Below are 14,901 nucleotides of genomic sequence, written 5' to 3' on the forward strand. Positions count from 1 at the left end.
CGCTAGGCGGCGGAGACGGGGCCAGGGGCAGGACTACAATCTTGACCCTCAGAGGGGTGCCCAGGCGGCCGCGGTGGGCGGCCCTCTGTCTCCGGCCTCGGGTGGGATTGGCACCCGTCTCGGGGGGCTCCTCACTACCACGCAGGGAAGCCAACTCGTTCCCCGCCCGGAGCCGGGTTCCCCTAGACTCCCGCGGGCCGCCTCCTTTTTCGTCCCCCCACGAGGCCGTGACTCTGAGGGTTCCGCTCTGCGGCGGAGGCGGGGCCGGGGGTGTGGGCGGGGCCGTGGGGGGGTCGTTCCAGGGCGCGGGGCGGGGCCACCTCCTTACCTGTGCCCCCCAGGGCTCCAAAGGTTCCACTCTGCGGCGGGGGCGGGGGCGGTCCGGAGGGCGGGTTCAAGGCGCCCAGGTGGCCGCGACGGAAGGGCTTGTTTCTCTGGCCTAGGCTGTGGTTGGCAGCCGGCCGGGGAGAGAAGGGAGTCAGGGAGGCAACCTGGTTCCCGCCCGTTGCTGATTTCGCAGCTACTCTCCCGGGCCGCCCCCTTTTCCTTCCCCCTCAGGCCACTACTTGGAGGGTTCCGCTCCGCGGCGGGGGCGGAGCCAGGGGCGGGGCTGAGCGCGGCCTGGGCGGGCTACCAGGCGGCTGGGGTGGGCGGGCGTCTTCTTCCCGCCCGAGGGACCTCCTCGCGACCGCCGGGACGTAAAAGGGGCTTGGCAGGGGCGTCCTCGCCCCACGCCCGAACCCGGTTTCCCGCTGCTCCCGCGAGTGTCGGGAGCCCAGCAGGCCTGGCCGAGGCGGGACCTTCATCGCTCCAGCCCCCGTCCCCGCCCCCGCGCCTCCCCACCGCGCGAAGCTCTGGTTGGCTTGCTTTCCGACCGGACTTAGGGGCTAGCGTTTAGAAAAGTCTCGACCTCCTCCGGCCCGGTCCCATCCCGAGAACTGTCTAAGGCTGTGAGTGTCCGGGAACCAGACCCGCTTGGAGGCCTCAGCCCCGACGTCCCGCGCCCACGCGGCAGATCGGGCCGGGAGCGTCTGGGAGATGCGGAGCAGGAGCAATTCCGGGGTCCGCTTGGACGGGTACGCGCGGCTGGTGCAGCAAACCATCCTGTGTTACCAGGTAAGGAGGGACCGCCCCACAGGGAACGCGTGGAACTGCCCTCTCTTGTCACTCATTCTCCTCCCCAGGCCTCTGGCCCTCTTGTGACCTGAGACCTTGCAATTAAGAGTTTGCTACTTGAATCTAGTCCTTGCTAGCCAGTGATTACCACCCCATTACCACGCCGTTCTCCTTAAGATTCAGGGGACCTAACTGTTGCTACGGCTACTTTTCACAGAATTCTTTGGCCATTGTTCAGGATGAGAATGAGCCTCCTCCGTGCCCGGGGTCCAAACTGCCTGTTTTTGCATTGACTGTGCTTTTTTTGGACGAGAAAATAAGTGTGTGTGTGGGGCGGGGGGGGCGGTTGGACAGACTACACTGAATGAGAACAGTAGACAGGAGTGAAGAAGCTCCTGAAGTTTACGCAGGGCTCTGCAGTGTGGGGAGACAGCTACTGTCCCTCCCGTGAGCTGCCTTGGTAGAGACCCACCTGGAAGGCCCTTTGGGGCTACTTTGGTTGCTATTTTACAGATGAGAAAATTGTGAGGCCAGAAAGGTCACTGCATGTAGCAGGTCAGACCCAAAGGCTCCCAAACTCACAGGATCCTATGACACTGCCCATGTGGTCCGAGGTATGAATATGCCTGCTATGCTTTGTATTCCTGGGCCAAAATTATATGTGGGTCCATCAGTGTAAGACCACTGAACTATTTTTATTCCTAGTGAAGACAGCAGCTATGTTTCTTGCCCTCAATCAACAGCAACTATTTATACGGCCTTCAAAGTCAACGAAGGCAGTGGCATTCAGGGGTTAGAGGCCTGACCTGCAAGTTGGGAGCCATGGTCATTTCCAAGGCACTGACCGTTTTCCCTTCTTAGCTAATTTCTTAGCCTTGTTTCCTCAAGAAATATTTGTAGTGTATCTGTTATACGCAAGGCACTCTACAAAGTGCTGGGGTTACAAAGAATAAATGATCGTAGTGCAGTAACATTTATGCATAGGGTATAGGTCCAAAGTCCTTTATCTGTTTTCTTTGTTGTTGTTTGTTTGTTTGTTTTTGAGACAGGGTCTCACTCTGTCGCCCAGGCTGGAGTGCAGTGGTGCGATCTCGGCTCACTGCAACCTCTGCCTCTCGGGTTCAAGCAACTCCTGCCTCAGCCTCCCGAGTAGCTGGGACTACAGGCGTGCGCCACCACGCCCAGCTAATTTTTGCATTTTTAGTAGTGACGGGGTTTCACTGCGTTGGCCAGGCTGGTCTTGACCTCCTGACCTCAAGTCATCCTCTCACCACGGCCTCCCAAAAGTGCTGGGATTACAGGCATGAGCCACTGAACCTGGCCTCAGAGTCCATTATCTGAAACCCTTTGGACCAGTTGTAGTTTGCCCATCAGAAATGTTTGGCTTTTAGAAAGGTAATATGCGTACAACGTACTATATATGCCATAATAACTGCAGCCAGATCTGGGCAGCACCCCTTCATCAAACAGGTTATTACTTCCACATCAGAATATGAATATTCACATAATTTCAGTAAATGCTGAAAAGAGTTTCGCATTAGTTGGGCTCATCTTTTGCCACCAAAAGAGCTTGCTGCAAACTTACGAAAACACTTTAAATTTTCAGAGCTTGAGATTGCACATGAAGGATGATGGTCTTTATTTTGGGAACTTTGAGGAAGGACCCCTCACCCAGTTTGTGGGAGCAGGAGAGGAGTCCTGGAAGAGATGATGTTCAAGTTGAGAGTGGGAGAAGTAGTAGGCAGGCAAATGAAGGTCATTTTTCCCCTTCCTCCTTGGAGTATATTCTAATTACATCTATAAAGTGTTTTAAAATCCAAGTTGAAAAACCTTTCCCTTCATGACTGTGATGGAGGGGGCTTTAAGGATTGCTGATGAAGCTTAGTTCTTTTGTCAGACCTGGGTTTGAATCCTCTGCTCTGCCTTGAATGACATGTGTGATCTTTCTTGATCCCTTCTGAGTCCATGCCCTCATCTGTAAAGTGAGGATAATAACACTTGCTTCCACTGAGTGTTTCTAAGGAAAAAATTAGTGCCTACTACCTTGTCTGGCACCTACTGGGCAGCAGTAAATAATGAGTGCTCTTGGTGGTGTCATGACTTTGATAGAGACCACATGTTTGTGCCCAGGCCTCATGGTCCTTGCAGGAGTACTCTGGCTCATGGTGCGCCCTTTCCTGAAGGTCCTGCTACAGCTCCTCATTCCTTGAGCATAAATATATCTCCCCATTGATGCCAAGAGAGCCTAAGTACTGAGATCTCATCAGTTTCCTTCCTTTGCATCAAGCAGTGGCCAAAGGCATGAAAGGTACCCTTAAGTCCTTGTTGGTAAAAGACTTACTGCAGGACCTGAGCCATCCTAATAACCCAGCTATCTGTCCAGGCTTGCCTTCCCTCAGAAGCGAAAGAATTGTCTTCTCATGAAAGCAAATCTGTGAGATTGGACTTTCCTCCCCAACATTTTAATGATTAAAAAAAAGTTGTGTGAGCCTTTAGTTGTATTTATTTTGGGGGTAGTTGGTGAGTAACCCTCATGTTTGCCCTCTTTTTCCCTTCCTGACTAACCAGGATACTCCCAGCACAGTTCTGCCGGGTAAATGTCATGCATCCACAAGTGCAGAATTGCACCCATTCACCCCCACAACTAGTGTGCACAGTTGTAGAGCCCTAACCCATTCAAGGCCTCACCACCTTCTCTGAGTAATCTTAGGCAGATCCCCTAACTACTCTGGAAAAATGAATGAGCACTTTTATGTTATGCATATTTTACCAAAATTTAAAGAAAATGAATGAGCTGCACGAATGGTTTCTAAAGTTTATGCTGTATCTCCCCACCTTCTGTAGATATGTGCCGATGTTTAGGAGGCATTTTTTTAGTGTCAGCTGGTAACAACTCTGAACTCTGTTTCTGATTTGCTTTTTAAATTGAGATCAATTTACATTGGTTTCATTTGTTAGAAATCATTGTGTTAAATATGTCAAGCTAATCAGCTAATCATCATTTGAAGGTGTGGCCTGCCCCGCCACACCTGTGGGTATTTCTCGTCAGGTGGGATGAGAGACTGAGAAAAGAAATAAGACACAGAGGCAAAGTATAGAGAAAGAATAGTGGGCCCAGGAGGCCGGCACTCAGCATACGGAGGACCTGCACCGGCACTGGTCTCTGAGTTCCCTCAGTATTTATTAATTACTAGTTTCAGTATCTCAGCAAGGGGAATGCGGCAGGAGAACAGGGTGATAGTGGGGAGAAGGTCAGCAGGAAAACATGTGAGCAAAGGAATCTGTGTCACAAATAAGTTCAGGTGAAGGTACTATGCCTGGGTGTGCACGTAGGCTAGATTTATGCTTTTCTCCGCCCAAACATCTCAGTGGAGTAAAGAGTAACAGAGCAGCATTGCCGCCAGCATTATCTCGCCTCCCGCCACAGGGCGGTTTTTCTCCTATCTCAGAATAGAACGAATGTACAATCAGGTTTTATACCGAGGCATTCAGTTCCCAGGGGCAGACAGGAGACAGTGGCCTTCCTCTATCTCAACTGCAAGAGGCCTTCCTCTTTTACTAATCCTCCTCAGCACAGACCCTTCACGGGTGTCAGGCTGGGGGATGGTCAGGTCTTGCCCGTCCCACGAGGCCATATCTCAGGCTGTCTCAGTGAGGAGAAATCTTGGACAATACCCGGCTTTCCAGGGCAGAGGTCACTGCGACTTTCCACAGTGCATTGTGCCCCTGGTTTATTGAGACTGGAGAGTGGCAATGACTTTTACCAAGCATACTGGCCTGTAAACATTTTGTTAACAAGGCACATCCTGCACAGCCCTAGATCCCTTAAACCTTGATTCCATACAACACATGTTTTTGTGAGCACAAGGCTGGGGCTGAAGTTATGGATTAACAGCATCTCAAGGCAAAACAATTGTTCAGGGTACGAATCAAAATGGAGTTTCTTATGTCTTCCTTTTCTACATAGACACAGTAACAGTCTGATCTCTCTTTTCCCTACAATCATTCTTCCGTTAGAGGCAATAGTTGGCTCACATAATTTCAGTAAAGGCTAAAATTATTAAATTAATTAAATTATTAAATATTAAATAGGAATTATTAAATTAAATTATTAGTTAAGCTAACATCTTAATGAATTCCTTTTCCTGTATCTGTGAAAGAGAAGAACTTTTCCTATTAGTCATTTGCCAAATATACTTGCTGCTAAATATTATTTGGATCTTTAATGCAAAGAATGAAAGAGTTGTGGTTACAAAATGTCCTTTTGCAGGTTTGCTTTTGTAAATATATACTCTAGGAAGTATCATTAAACATTTGTTGCCTTTAAAAAAAGAAATTTTTAGATTGTTTTGGCTCAGGTAAGAAATATGAACTTTGTACATTTTTTTCACTAACAGCTGTTTGAAGGCTCCTTAATAAAAGTAGTAAGTATGAAGTGGTGATAAGAGAATATGGATCAGAAGGAAAAACAATGGTCAAGGCAGTGTTCACTGTAACGACAGATTATTTAGTATAATAAAGCAAATAACTAAGAGACTGGGACAGTAAATACTGTTATTTAATGGCCATGGAATTTAAAATGAGAAAAATGGAATAAATAAAACATGGAGTATGGAACAAATAGTAACAATAATGAAGAGGAATTTGGGAGTTAAAAAAGATATAATTAAGTACTAGAAAATAATAATATGACAGAAGAATAGGAAGAGACTGGAGTGAAAGTGTTTTTTTGTTTTTTTGGTTTTTTTTTGAGACAGTCTTGCTCTGTTGCCCAGGCTGGAGTGCAGTGACATGATCTCAGCTCACTGCAGCCCCCACCTCCTGGGTTCCAGCGATTCTCCTGCCTCAACCTCCGGAGTAGCTGGGATTACAGGTGTGTGCTACCATACCTGGTTAATTTTTGTATTTTAAGTAGAGATGGGGTTTCACCATGCCAGGCTGGTCTTGAACTCCTGACGTCAAGTGATCCACCTGCCTCGGCCTCCCGGAGTGCTGGGATTACAGGCGTGAGCTCCCAGCCAGTAGTGAAAGCATTCTAAGGGCCTTATCTCATTAAGAAGGATGATGAAGGTATTATCATAGCTTTTAAGATAAGAGTTTGTGTTTATGCATTACCGTTAATATATGTGGCATATATAACTTTATTTTCATTTTAATTTTTTTTTGAGATGGAGTCTCACTCTGTCACCCAGGCTGGAGTGCAGCGGTGCGATCTCGGCTCACTACAACCTCTGCCTCTCAGGTTCAAGTGATTCTCCTGCCTCAGCCTCCTGAGTAGCTGGGACTATAGGCGCATGCTGCCACGCCTGGCTATTTTTTTGTATTTTTAGTAGACACGGGCTTTCACCATGTTAGCCAGGATGATCTCAATCTCCTGACCTCATGATCTGCCCGCCTCGGCCTCCTAAAGTGCTGGGATTATAGGCGTAAGCCACCACGCCCGGCCTCTGTAATATATAATTTTAAAAACGATAGCAGAATAAAGAAAATCTGATCATCTGGCTGAAGGGAGGAAAAGGCTACTGGGGAGGGTAGGAAGTAAAGAAAAAAGTGTGGTAAATATAAAGTACAAAATAAGATGCAAATAAATCCAACTACACAGTATTAGTAATCACAGCAAGAGTCTTCCTCATTAGCATAGTGGTGAGTATCTCCACCTGTCACAAGTATGAATGCTGAAATCTGCCAGATAGTACAAATTATTATTATTATTTTGAGACAGAGTCTTGCTGTCACCCAGGCTGGAGTGCAGTGGCATGATCTTGGCTCACTGCAACCTCTGCCTCCCAAGTTCAAGCAATTTCTCCTGCCTCAGCCTCCCGAGTAGCTGGTATTACAGGCACCATCATGCTCGGCTAATTTTTGTATTTTTAGTAGAGACGGGTTTTGCCATGTTGACCAGGCTGGTCTCGAATTCCATACCTCAGGTGATCTGCCCGTCTTGGCCTCCCAAAGTGCTGGGATTACAGGCGTGAACCTCTGTACCTAGCCCAGATAATAGAAATTATTTTTTAAAACTTTAAAAGGTGTATGTCATTTGTAAGAGACAAAACCTAAAACATAGGATACTGAGAGGTTGAAAGTAATATAGTGGGACAAGATATACTGAGCAAAACTAACCAAAAATACGTTGATCTATGAATATCAGACCAAGTAGACTTTGAAAATTTTTTAAAATTATATTAGGGATACAGAATGGTATTGCTAGATGACAGAGGGCTAATTCACCAAGAAAAATACAGCAATTTTAAATCTGCAGAATACTAACAAAATAGCTTCAAAGTATGTAAAGCAAAATTTGACCTAACTGTAGGAGAAGTTGACAAATCCATAATCATAGTGAGAGTTTTTAAACCCCCTCTCTCAGATACTGTTAGATCAAGCAGAGAAATAATTAGGCCATAGAAAATTGGAGCACTGTAAGAAACAAATTTGATTAAGTACACTTACATAGAATTCCACACTGAACCAATAGAAAATACTTATTTGTTTCAGCTTCACAAGATATATTTTTCAAAAAGTGATGACAGATTAGAATATAAGGGAAATCTCAAAAAAATACTGAAAGATCAACTTTATGCATGCCACATTTTTTTTGGCCAAAATGCAAGAAAATTAGAGAGCAGTAACAAACAATTGCTAATGCCTCCCATGTATGTTTGGAAACTTATCTAGCCTGCTTCTGAATATGTCATGGATTAAAAAAGAAATTATAACAGAAGTTACGAAAGAGTTAGAACTGAATGACAGCAAAAACATTCCAAATAAAAATGTATGGGATTACAGCTAAGGTGGAGTTTGAAATTTATATCCTTACATGTATATATTGGAAAAGAAGGAAGATTTAAAAATTAATAAACTCACAGTTGTGAAAAGAACAGATTGTATTCAAGAAAATAGAAGAAAGGAAATAATAAGGGTACAAGCAGCAATTAATGTGCTATAAAACAGACAGCAAAGATGGACAAAGTGAAAAGCTGATTTTTTGAAAAGACTGGTAAATAGGCAGACTTCTGGCAGGGTTGGTGAGAGGGATGGGGGGAGGGAGGAGGGACAAATGAACAATACAGGAGTCCCCCTTATTCACAGGCGATACATTCCAGACCCCATGGGTGCCTGAAACCATAGATAGTAGCAACCCTATATATACTATGTTTTTTCCCTGTACATAGATACATATGAGAAAGTTTATAAGTAAGAGATTAAGAAATATAATAAAATTGAACAATTATAACAATATACTATAATAAAAATTATGTGAATGTGGCCTCTCTCTCTCTCTCTCAAAGTATTTTATTGTGGGTAGTATTTTCAGACCACAGTTGACCACTAGTAACTGAAATGATAGAAAGCAAAACCAGACAAGGAAGGACTACTACATTAAGAGTGGGCTGTTTTCTAGATAAAGGTTACCAGTGTTAAGAAAAAATTAAATCCTGATTAGACCGGTAACCCTTAAAGAAATGGAATGAGTCCAAAAAGTCCTAGTCCAAGATACTTTTACAGAGAAGGACCAAGGAACATTTAGAGATTGATTTCTTTATGTATCTTGGAAATTAAAGAATTTGGCCCAAGCGCAGTGGCTCACGCATGTAATCCTAGCACTTTGGGAGGCCGAGGCAGGTGGATCACCTGAGGTCAGGAGTTTGAGACCAGCCTGGCCAACATGGTGAAACTCTGTCTCTACTAAAAATTAAAAAATTGACCGGGTGTGGTGGCAGGCAACTGTAATCCTAGCTGTTCGGGAGGCTGAGGCGCGAGAATCACCTGAACCCGGGAGGCGGAGGTTGCAGTGAGCTGAGATCGTGCCACCGCACTCCAGCCTGGGTGACAGAGTGAGACTTTATCTCAAAAATAAATAAATAAATAAATAATTTGACTTTTATTCTGAGTGAGAAGGGAAGCCCTGAGAGGGTTTTGAGCAGGGGAATGATATAATCCGAATCATGTTTGAAAATAATCACTCCATTGGCTGCATGGAATATTTACTGTAGGGGACCACGGGGCAAAGCAGAATGAATGACCCGTTAGGAAGTTTCTGCAGTTGGAGCATGATGACTCAGACAAGGGTTGTTCAAGTGGAGACAGTGTGGAATGGTGAGATTTGGGGTAAATTTCGAAGGTAGAGACAACAGGATTTCATGGTGGAGTGAGTATTGCATTTGTGAAAAAAGAAAAGTCAAGAATGACTTCAAGATTTTAGGCTTAAACAACTGGTAGTATGGAATTACCATTTACTGCAATGGAGAAAATTGTGGGGAAGCAAGTTTGGGGTGGAAGATAGAGTTTTATTAAGTTTGAGATGTCTGTTAGGCATCTGTATTAGTCCGTTTTCATGCTACTGATAAAGACATGCCTGAGACTGGGCAGTTTACCAAAAAAAAGAGATTTAATTGGACTTACAGTTCCACGTGGCTGGGGAAGCCTCACAATCATGGCGGAAGACAAGGAGGAGCAAGTCACATCTTATGTGGATGGCAGCAGGCAAAGAGAGGAGTGCTTGTGCAGAAAAACTCCGCTTTTTATACCATCAGATCTCATGAGACTTACTATATGAGTACAGCGTGGGAAAGACCTGCCCCCATGATTCAGTTACCTCCCACCAGGTCCCTCCCACAACATGTGGGAATTGTGGGAGTACAATTCAAGATGAGATTTGGGTGAGGACACAGAGCCAAATCATATCAGTATCCAAGTAGAAATGATAAGTAGGCAGCTGAATATGTGAGTCTAGAAGTTAGGGGAGTGGTCTGGGCTGGAGACAGAAATGTGGGAGTCATTGGTATATGTGTGGAGGTTAAAAGACCCTGAGACGAGACGAGATCACGGGAATAAGTACAGACAGAAAAGAGATGAGGTTCAAAGAGGAGACCCCCGAAAATGAAGAGATCCAGATTATGAGGGGGAGGTGTTGCCAAGGGGGACGAGAAGAAGCCATCACGGAAGTAGCAGGAAAAGCAACCAAGGGTCAGTGTCCCCCCAAAGTCCTATGTTGAAGCCCTAATCTCAAGGTGATGGCATTAGGAGGTGGGGCCTTTGGGAGATGATTAGGTCATAAGGGTAGGGTCCTGATGAATGGGAATAATGCCATTCTAAGAAGAGACACAAAAGAGATGATTCTCCTCACCACTACCATGTGAGCTCACAGCAAGAAGGTGGCCATCTGCAAGCCAGGAGGAGGGCCCTCACTAGAACTTGACCCTGCTGGCACCCTGGTCTCAGATTTCCTAGCCTCCAGTAATTGCAAGAAATATATTTCTGTTGTTTAGGCCACCCAGTCTATGGTATTTTGTTAAAACCACCCAAACTGACGAAGATAGAAGTCGAGAAGGTGATTCAAGGAGGAGGAAGTAATCAGATGAGTAAAAGGCTAATAATGAGACAAGGTCAAGTAGCATCAAGACTAAGAGTTGACCATTAGATTTGGGGATGTGGAAGTTATTGGTGACCATGTCCAACAGTCTATATGGAGTGTAAGACACAAAAATCGGGCAAATTGGACTCAAGAGAGAAGGAAAGGACAGAAACTGAAGATTCTGAATTTAAACAGTTCTTCTGAAGAGTTCTACTGTAAATAAGAGCAGTGGTTGGGTGGAGATATGGGGTTGGGAGGGTTTTTTTAATGTGAGAAATTATGTATCTGGTGGGAATGATCTAGTAGACAGGGGAAAACTGATAATGCAAGAAGCAAAGTCCTGGCATGCATGAGAACAGGTAGATTGTAGCACATATATTGCAGGTGACCTTAGAGAGGAGCACAGATAGCTCATCCATCAAAACAAGAGGGAAACAGGGCGCATTGGCACCATGTTCCCTTTTGATTGCTTCTGCCTTCTCAGCAAAATGTGAAGCACGGTCACTAGCTGAGAATGAGGATGGGGAGGAGTTATTGGAGGTTTGAGAGAGAAGGTACGAAGCAGTCCTTTAGGAGAAAAAGGGAATGAATGAACAAGGGATTTCTAGACAATCGTTGGACAGCATTAAGGGTCATTAATTTAAAGGGAGTTCAGTCAGCGTGGCTGTGTATTTTTCTCCAGCCACATTCAGCTGCATGAGTGCACCCTCAGAGTTGGCAGAGGCAGATTTAGCCAGAGCTGGCATTTTGCCCAGTGGGTACAGTGACTCCATTGTTGTTGACAGAGGGGCAAGGGATTAACAGATAATCCCTATCTTAAACTGTTTCAGATAAAAGATAAAGAGAGACAGCTCTCAACTCCTTTCAGATGGCCAATACCCCATGATACCATAGTCAAACAAGGCATGCTAAAACATAAAACTTATAGAGGAAATTCACTTATGAATATTGATATTTAATACATGAAGTGAAATACTAAGAAAATGAATCAAGCAGTGTGTATAAAAAACATCATGATCAGGTGTGGTTCATCCACCAAATACAAGGAAATTTACTATAAAATCTATTAATGTATTTTTACCACATTAATAAATTAAAGAAGAAAAACAGTGTGATCATCTCAATAGATGTAGAAAAGCATTTGACAAAATTCAGTATCCATTAATGATTTTAAAAGCACCTCTTAAGGCCAGGCGCGGTGGCTCACACCTGTAATCCCAGCATTTTGGGAGGCCGAGGCGGATGGATCACCTGAGGTCAGGAGTTTGAGACCAGCCTGGCCAACATGGTGAAACCCTGTCTCTACTAAAATTACAAAAATTAGGGTGTGGTGTCGGGCACCTGTAATCCCAGCTACTTGGGAGACTGAGGCAGGAGAATCGCTTGAACCCGGGAGGTGAAGGTTGCAGTGAGCCAAGATCATGCTACTACACTCCAGCTTGGGTGACAGAGTGAGACCCCGTCTCAGAAAAAGCACCTCTTAGACAATGAGGCATACACTCGAATTTTATTATCTTGATAAAAGGTAATGTGAAAATAAATCTACAAAGCTCGTAAGTAATGTATTGGGGAAAGATTTAAAGTCAAGAACTTTAAGGATCCCCACCATCACCCCCTCTCTTCAGCATTGTAATTGTGCCCCCATGTAACAGACATGAAAAGGAAATAAGAATCATGGAGATTATTATTTGCAGAAAAAAGTGCTACAGAAAACCCAAAGCGAGTGGAACTAGAGTTTTCCATTTTTCAAGCAAGTTTGCCACATATAAGATCCATATGCAGTAATGAAGGTACCCCTTTACGGCAGCCGCAAACAATTCGTAAATGTTATCATTTCTTAGAAAAGCATTCACAGTAGCAACGAAAACTGTTGAATAAATCTAATGCAAGGGCTAGACATGCCTGGAGAAAGTTTTAAAGCTCTATTGAGGGACATAAAAGAAGACAAATATGAGGAGAGACACAGCATGTTCTTGAATGGGAAGATTCAGTGTTGTAAAGATATATTCTCCCCAAATTAATGTAGAAATTCAGTGGACTGCCAATCCAAACCCAAAGAGACTTTTTCAGGGAAATTGATCCTAAAAGTCACATGCTGTAGTAAGGGGCCAAGAATAGCCAAGACACATTTTAAATAGAAGAGGGGAAGGAATGCCTTACCAGATTTCAAAACATAAATCTAAGGTCATTAAAATTGTGTGATATTGGCACAGAAGCAGACAAATAGACCAGTGGAAAAGAAGACGACCTCAGGAACAGAAAGGATAGATTATTCAATAAAAAATGTTAGGACAATTGGTTGTCTATATGGAAAAAAAGAAATTCTTTCTCTTAGACCATACACAAGAATAAATTCTAGAGAGAATAAAGACTTAAATATGAAAAGCAAAGCTATAAAACTTAAAATAGTACACTTTTATGATCTTGAGACAGGAAATGATTTCTTTAAGAAAATAAAAATAATCATAAATCATAAAATAAATTGATAATTCAACTATATGCAAAAGCAAAACCTCTTATGACAAGAAGTTTATCTAAACAAGGCTAAGAGATGAACTACAGAATGGGAAAGATTTTTGAATCACGTCTTGGAAGCAGATCTTCTGCCCTAGTCAAGCTCTCAGATGACTGCAGCCCTGGCCAACATCTTGACTGAAACTTTGAGAGGCTTTGAGCCAGACCCACCCAGTTAAAGCTGCTTCTGAATTGCTGACCCACAGAAACTGTGAGAGATAATAGAGGTTTATTGGTTTTAAGTTACCAAGTTTTTGAATTACTTGTTATTTAGCAATATATAACTAATACAAAAGCTTAATCCTAAGAGAGTCCTTAGAGAGTCAGCCATTTATATAATTGATTGGATTCAAGTTTCCATCTTAGTTGAGTGCTTGTTTGATGAGATAGCAGGTACCATCATTGTTTAGCTTCTGGGTTTGTAAATAATTCTCTTTTCATTACAAAGAGAAGGGATTTGCAACATAGTACCAGAATAACCAAAAAATATTTTAAATCCAGTTGACTTACTTCACTGTATCCCTTTAAGTTGATTCCCTTCATCATTTATAGTAGTTTTATATATTTCTGTAGTAATATTGTATTCTACAATGTAAACAAGCAGTGTGCAGAGGAGAAAGCTAATAAACGGGCTAAACGATGGCTCAACTTCACTAGCAATCTGAAAAAGTAAAGCAAATTAAAACAAATTCAGACTTACAGATGGCAACAATATTAAAGCATAATTCTAAGTGTTGGTAAGGTTATGAAACAGAGGTAAGTGTCATGTATCACTCACGAGAAGATGTATTAAGGTAGGCTAACTGCTGTGACAAACAAAACCCAAATTTCATTGGCTAAACACAGAAGTTTATTTTGTACACATATAACAGCCCATTGTGGGTCTAGGTCATTAGGGGCTTCACCCAGATACCTGGGCTACCAGTGGCCTTACCGTCTTCAATGTGCAACTTCCAAGGTTACCCTGGATGTAGACATCCTGCTGGTGTACCAGGAAAGTACAAAACATTATTTGTGGGAGGGCTTTATGGGCAAGGCATGGAAGTTGTGCACTTTACTTTCATTCACATTCCTTTGGCTAAAACTCAAGCACAGGGCCATGTGGAACTGCAAGGGATGATGGGAAACATAGTATAACTAAGTGCCTAGGAAGAAGAGGAAATCAGATTGGTGATTAGGTAGTGGTCTATGCTGCAAGGTGTAAACTACAGACTATTAATTGGTACAGTCACCTTGGAAAGCAATTTGAGATGGTGAAACTGAAGCAATGCATGTTCTATGACCCAGGAGGCCCATATCTAAATGTAGACACTAATGATGTGTTCTTACCCACTGCCCAAGGAGACATGTACAAGGACATTTGTTGAAGCATTGTTTATAAAAGAGGAAAATTAGAAACAATCTGACTGTTCATCAATTTGGAAATGGACAAATAAAAATTCTAGCCACGGCCGGGCGCGGTGGCTCAAGCCTGTAATCCCAGCACTTTGGGAGGCCGAGACGGGCGGATCACAAGGTCAGGAGATCGAGACCATCCTGGCTAACATGGTGAAACCCCGTCTCTACTAAAAATACAAAAAAAAACTAGCCGGGCGAGGTGGCGGGCGCCTGTAGTCCCAGCTACTCGGGAGGCTGAGGCAGGAGAATGGCGTAAACCCGGGAGGCGGAGCTTGCAGTGAGCTGAGATCCGGCCACTGCACTCCAGCCTGGGCAACAGAGCGAGACTCCGTCTCAGAAAAAAAAAAAAAAAAAAAAATTCTAGCCACACAATGGAATACTATATAGCCATTAAAAAAGAATAACCCAGATTTACATGTATTAAATTCAAATATTTAAAGTTGAATGGTGACTATAGTTGACTGTAGTTAATAACAATATATTGCATTCTTGAAAATTGCGAAGAGTAGATTTTAAGT

The 14,901-nt window shown here is 43.7% G+C and overlaps 1 protein-coding gene across 6 annotated transcripts in view; it reads left to right on the forward strand.

Moving 5' to 3' along the window:
• PHKA2 (phosphorylase kinase regulatory subunit alpha 2) overlaps positions 1-14,901 on the forward strand; it is a 99,582-nt gene continuing 84,681 nt past the window's right edge. For 5 of the 6 annotated variants that reach the window (XR_002519606.2, XR_002519605.2, XM_009197292.3 and 2 more), the window contains exon 1: positions 1-1,116. Coding sequence is in view for 3 of the 6 variants with exons in the window: in XM_009197292.3 (XP_009195556.1) it covers positions 1,039-1,116 (78 nt within the window). In the remaining 3 variants the exon portion in view is untranslated. The remainder of the gene's footprint in view (positions 1,117-14,901) is intronic. The other variant, XM_021933021.1, reaches the window with a different exon arrangement.

Source organism: Papio anubis, chromosome X (genome assembly GCF_008728515.1).
Source record: "Papio anubis isolate 15944 chromosome X, Panubis1.0, whole genome shotgun sequence".
NCBI lineage: Eukaryota > Metazoa > Chordata > Mammalia > Primates > Cercopithecidae > Papio > Papio anubis.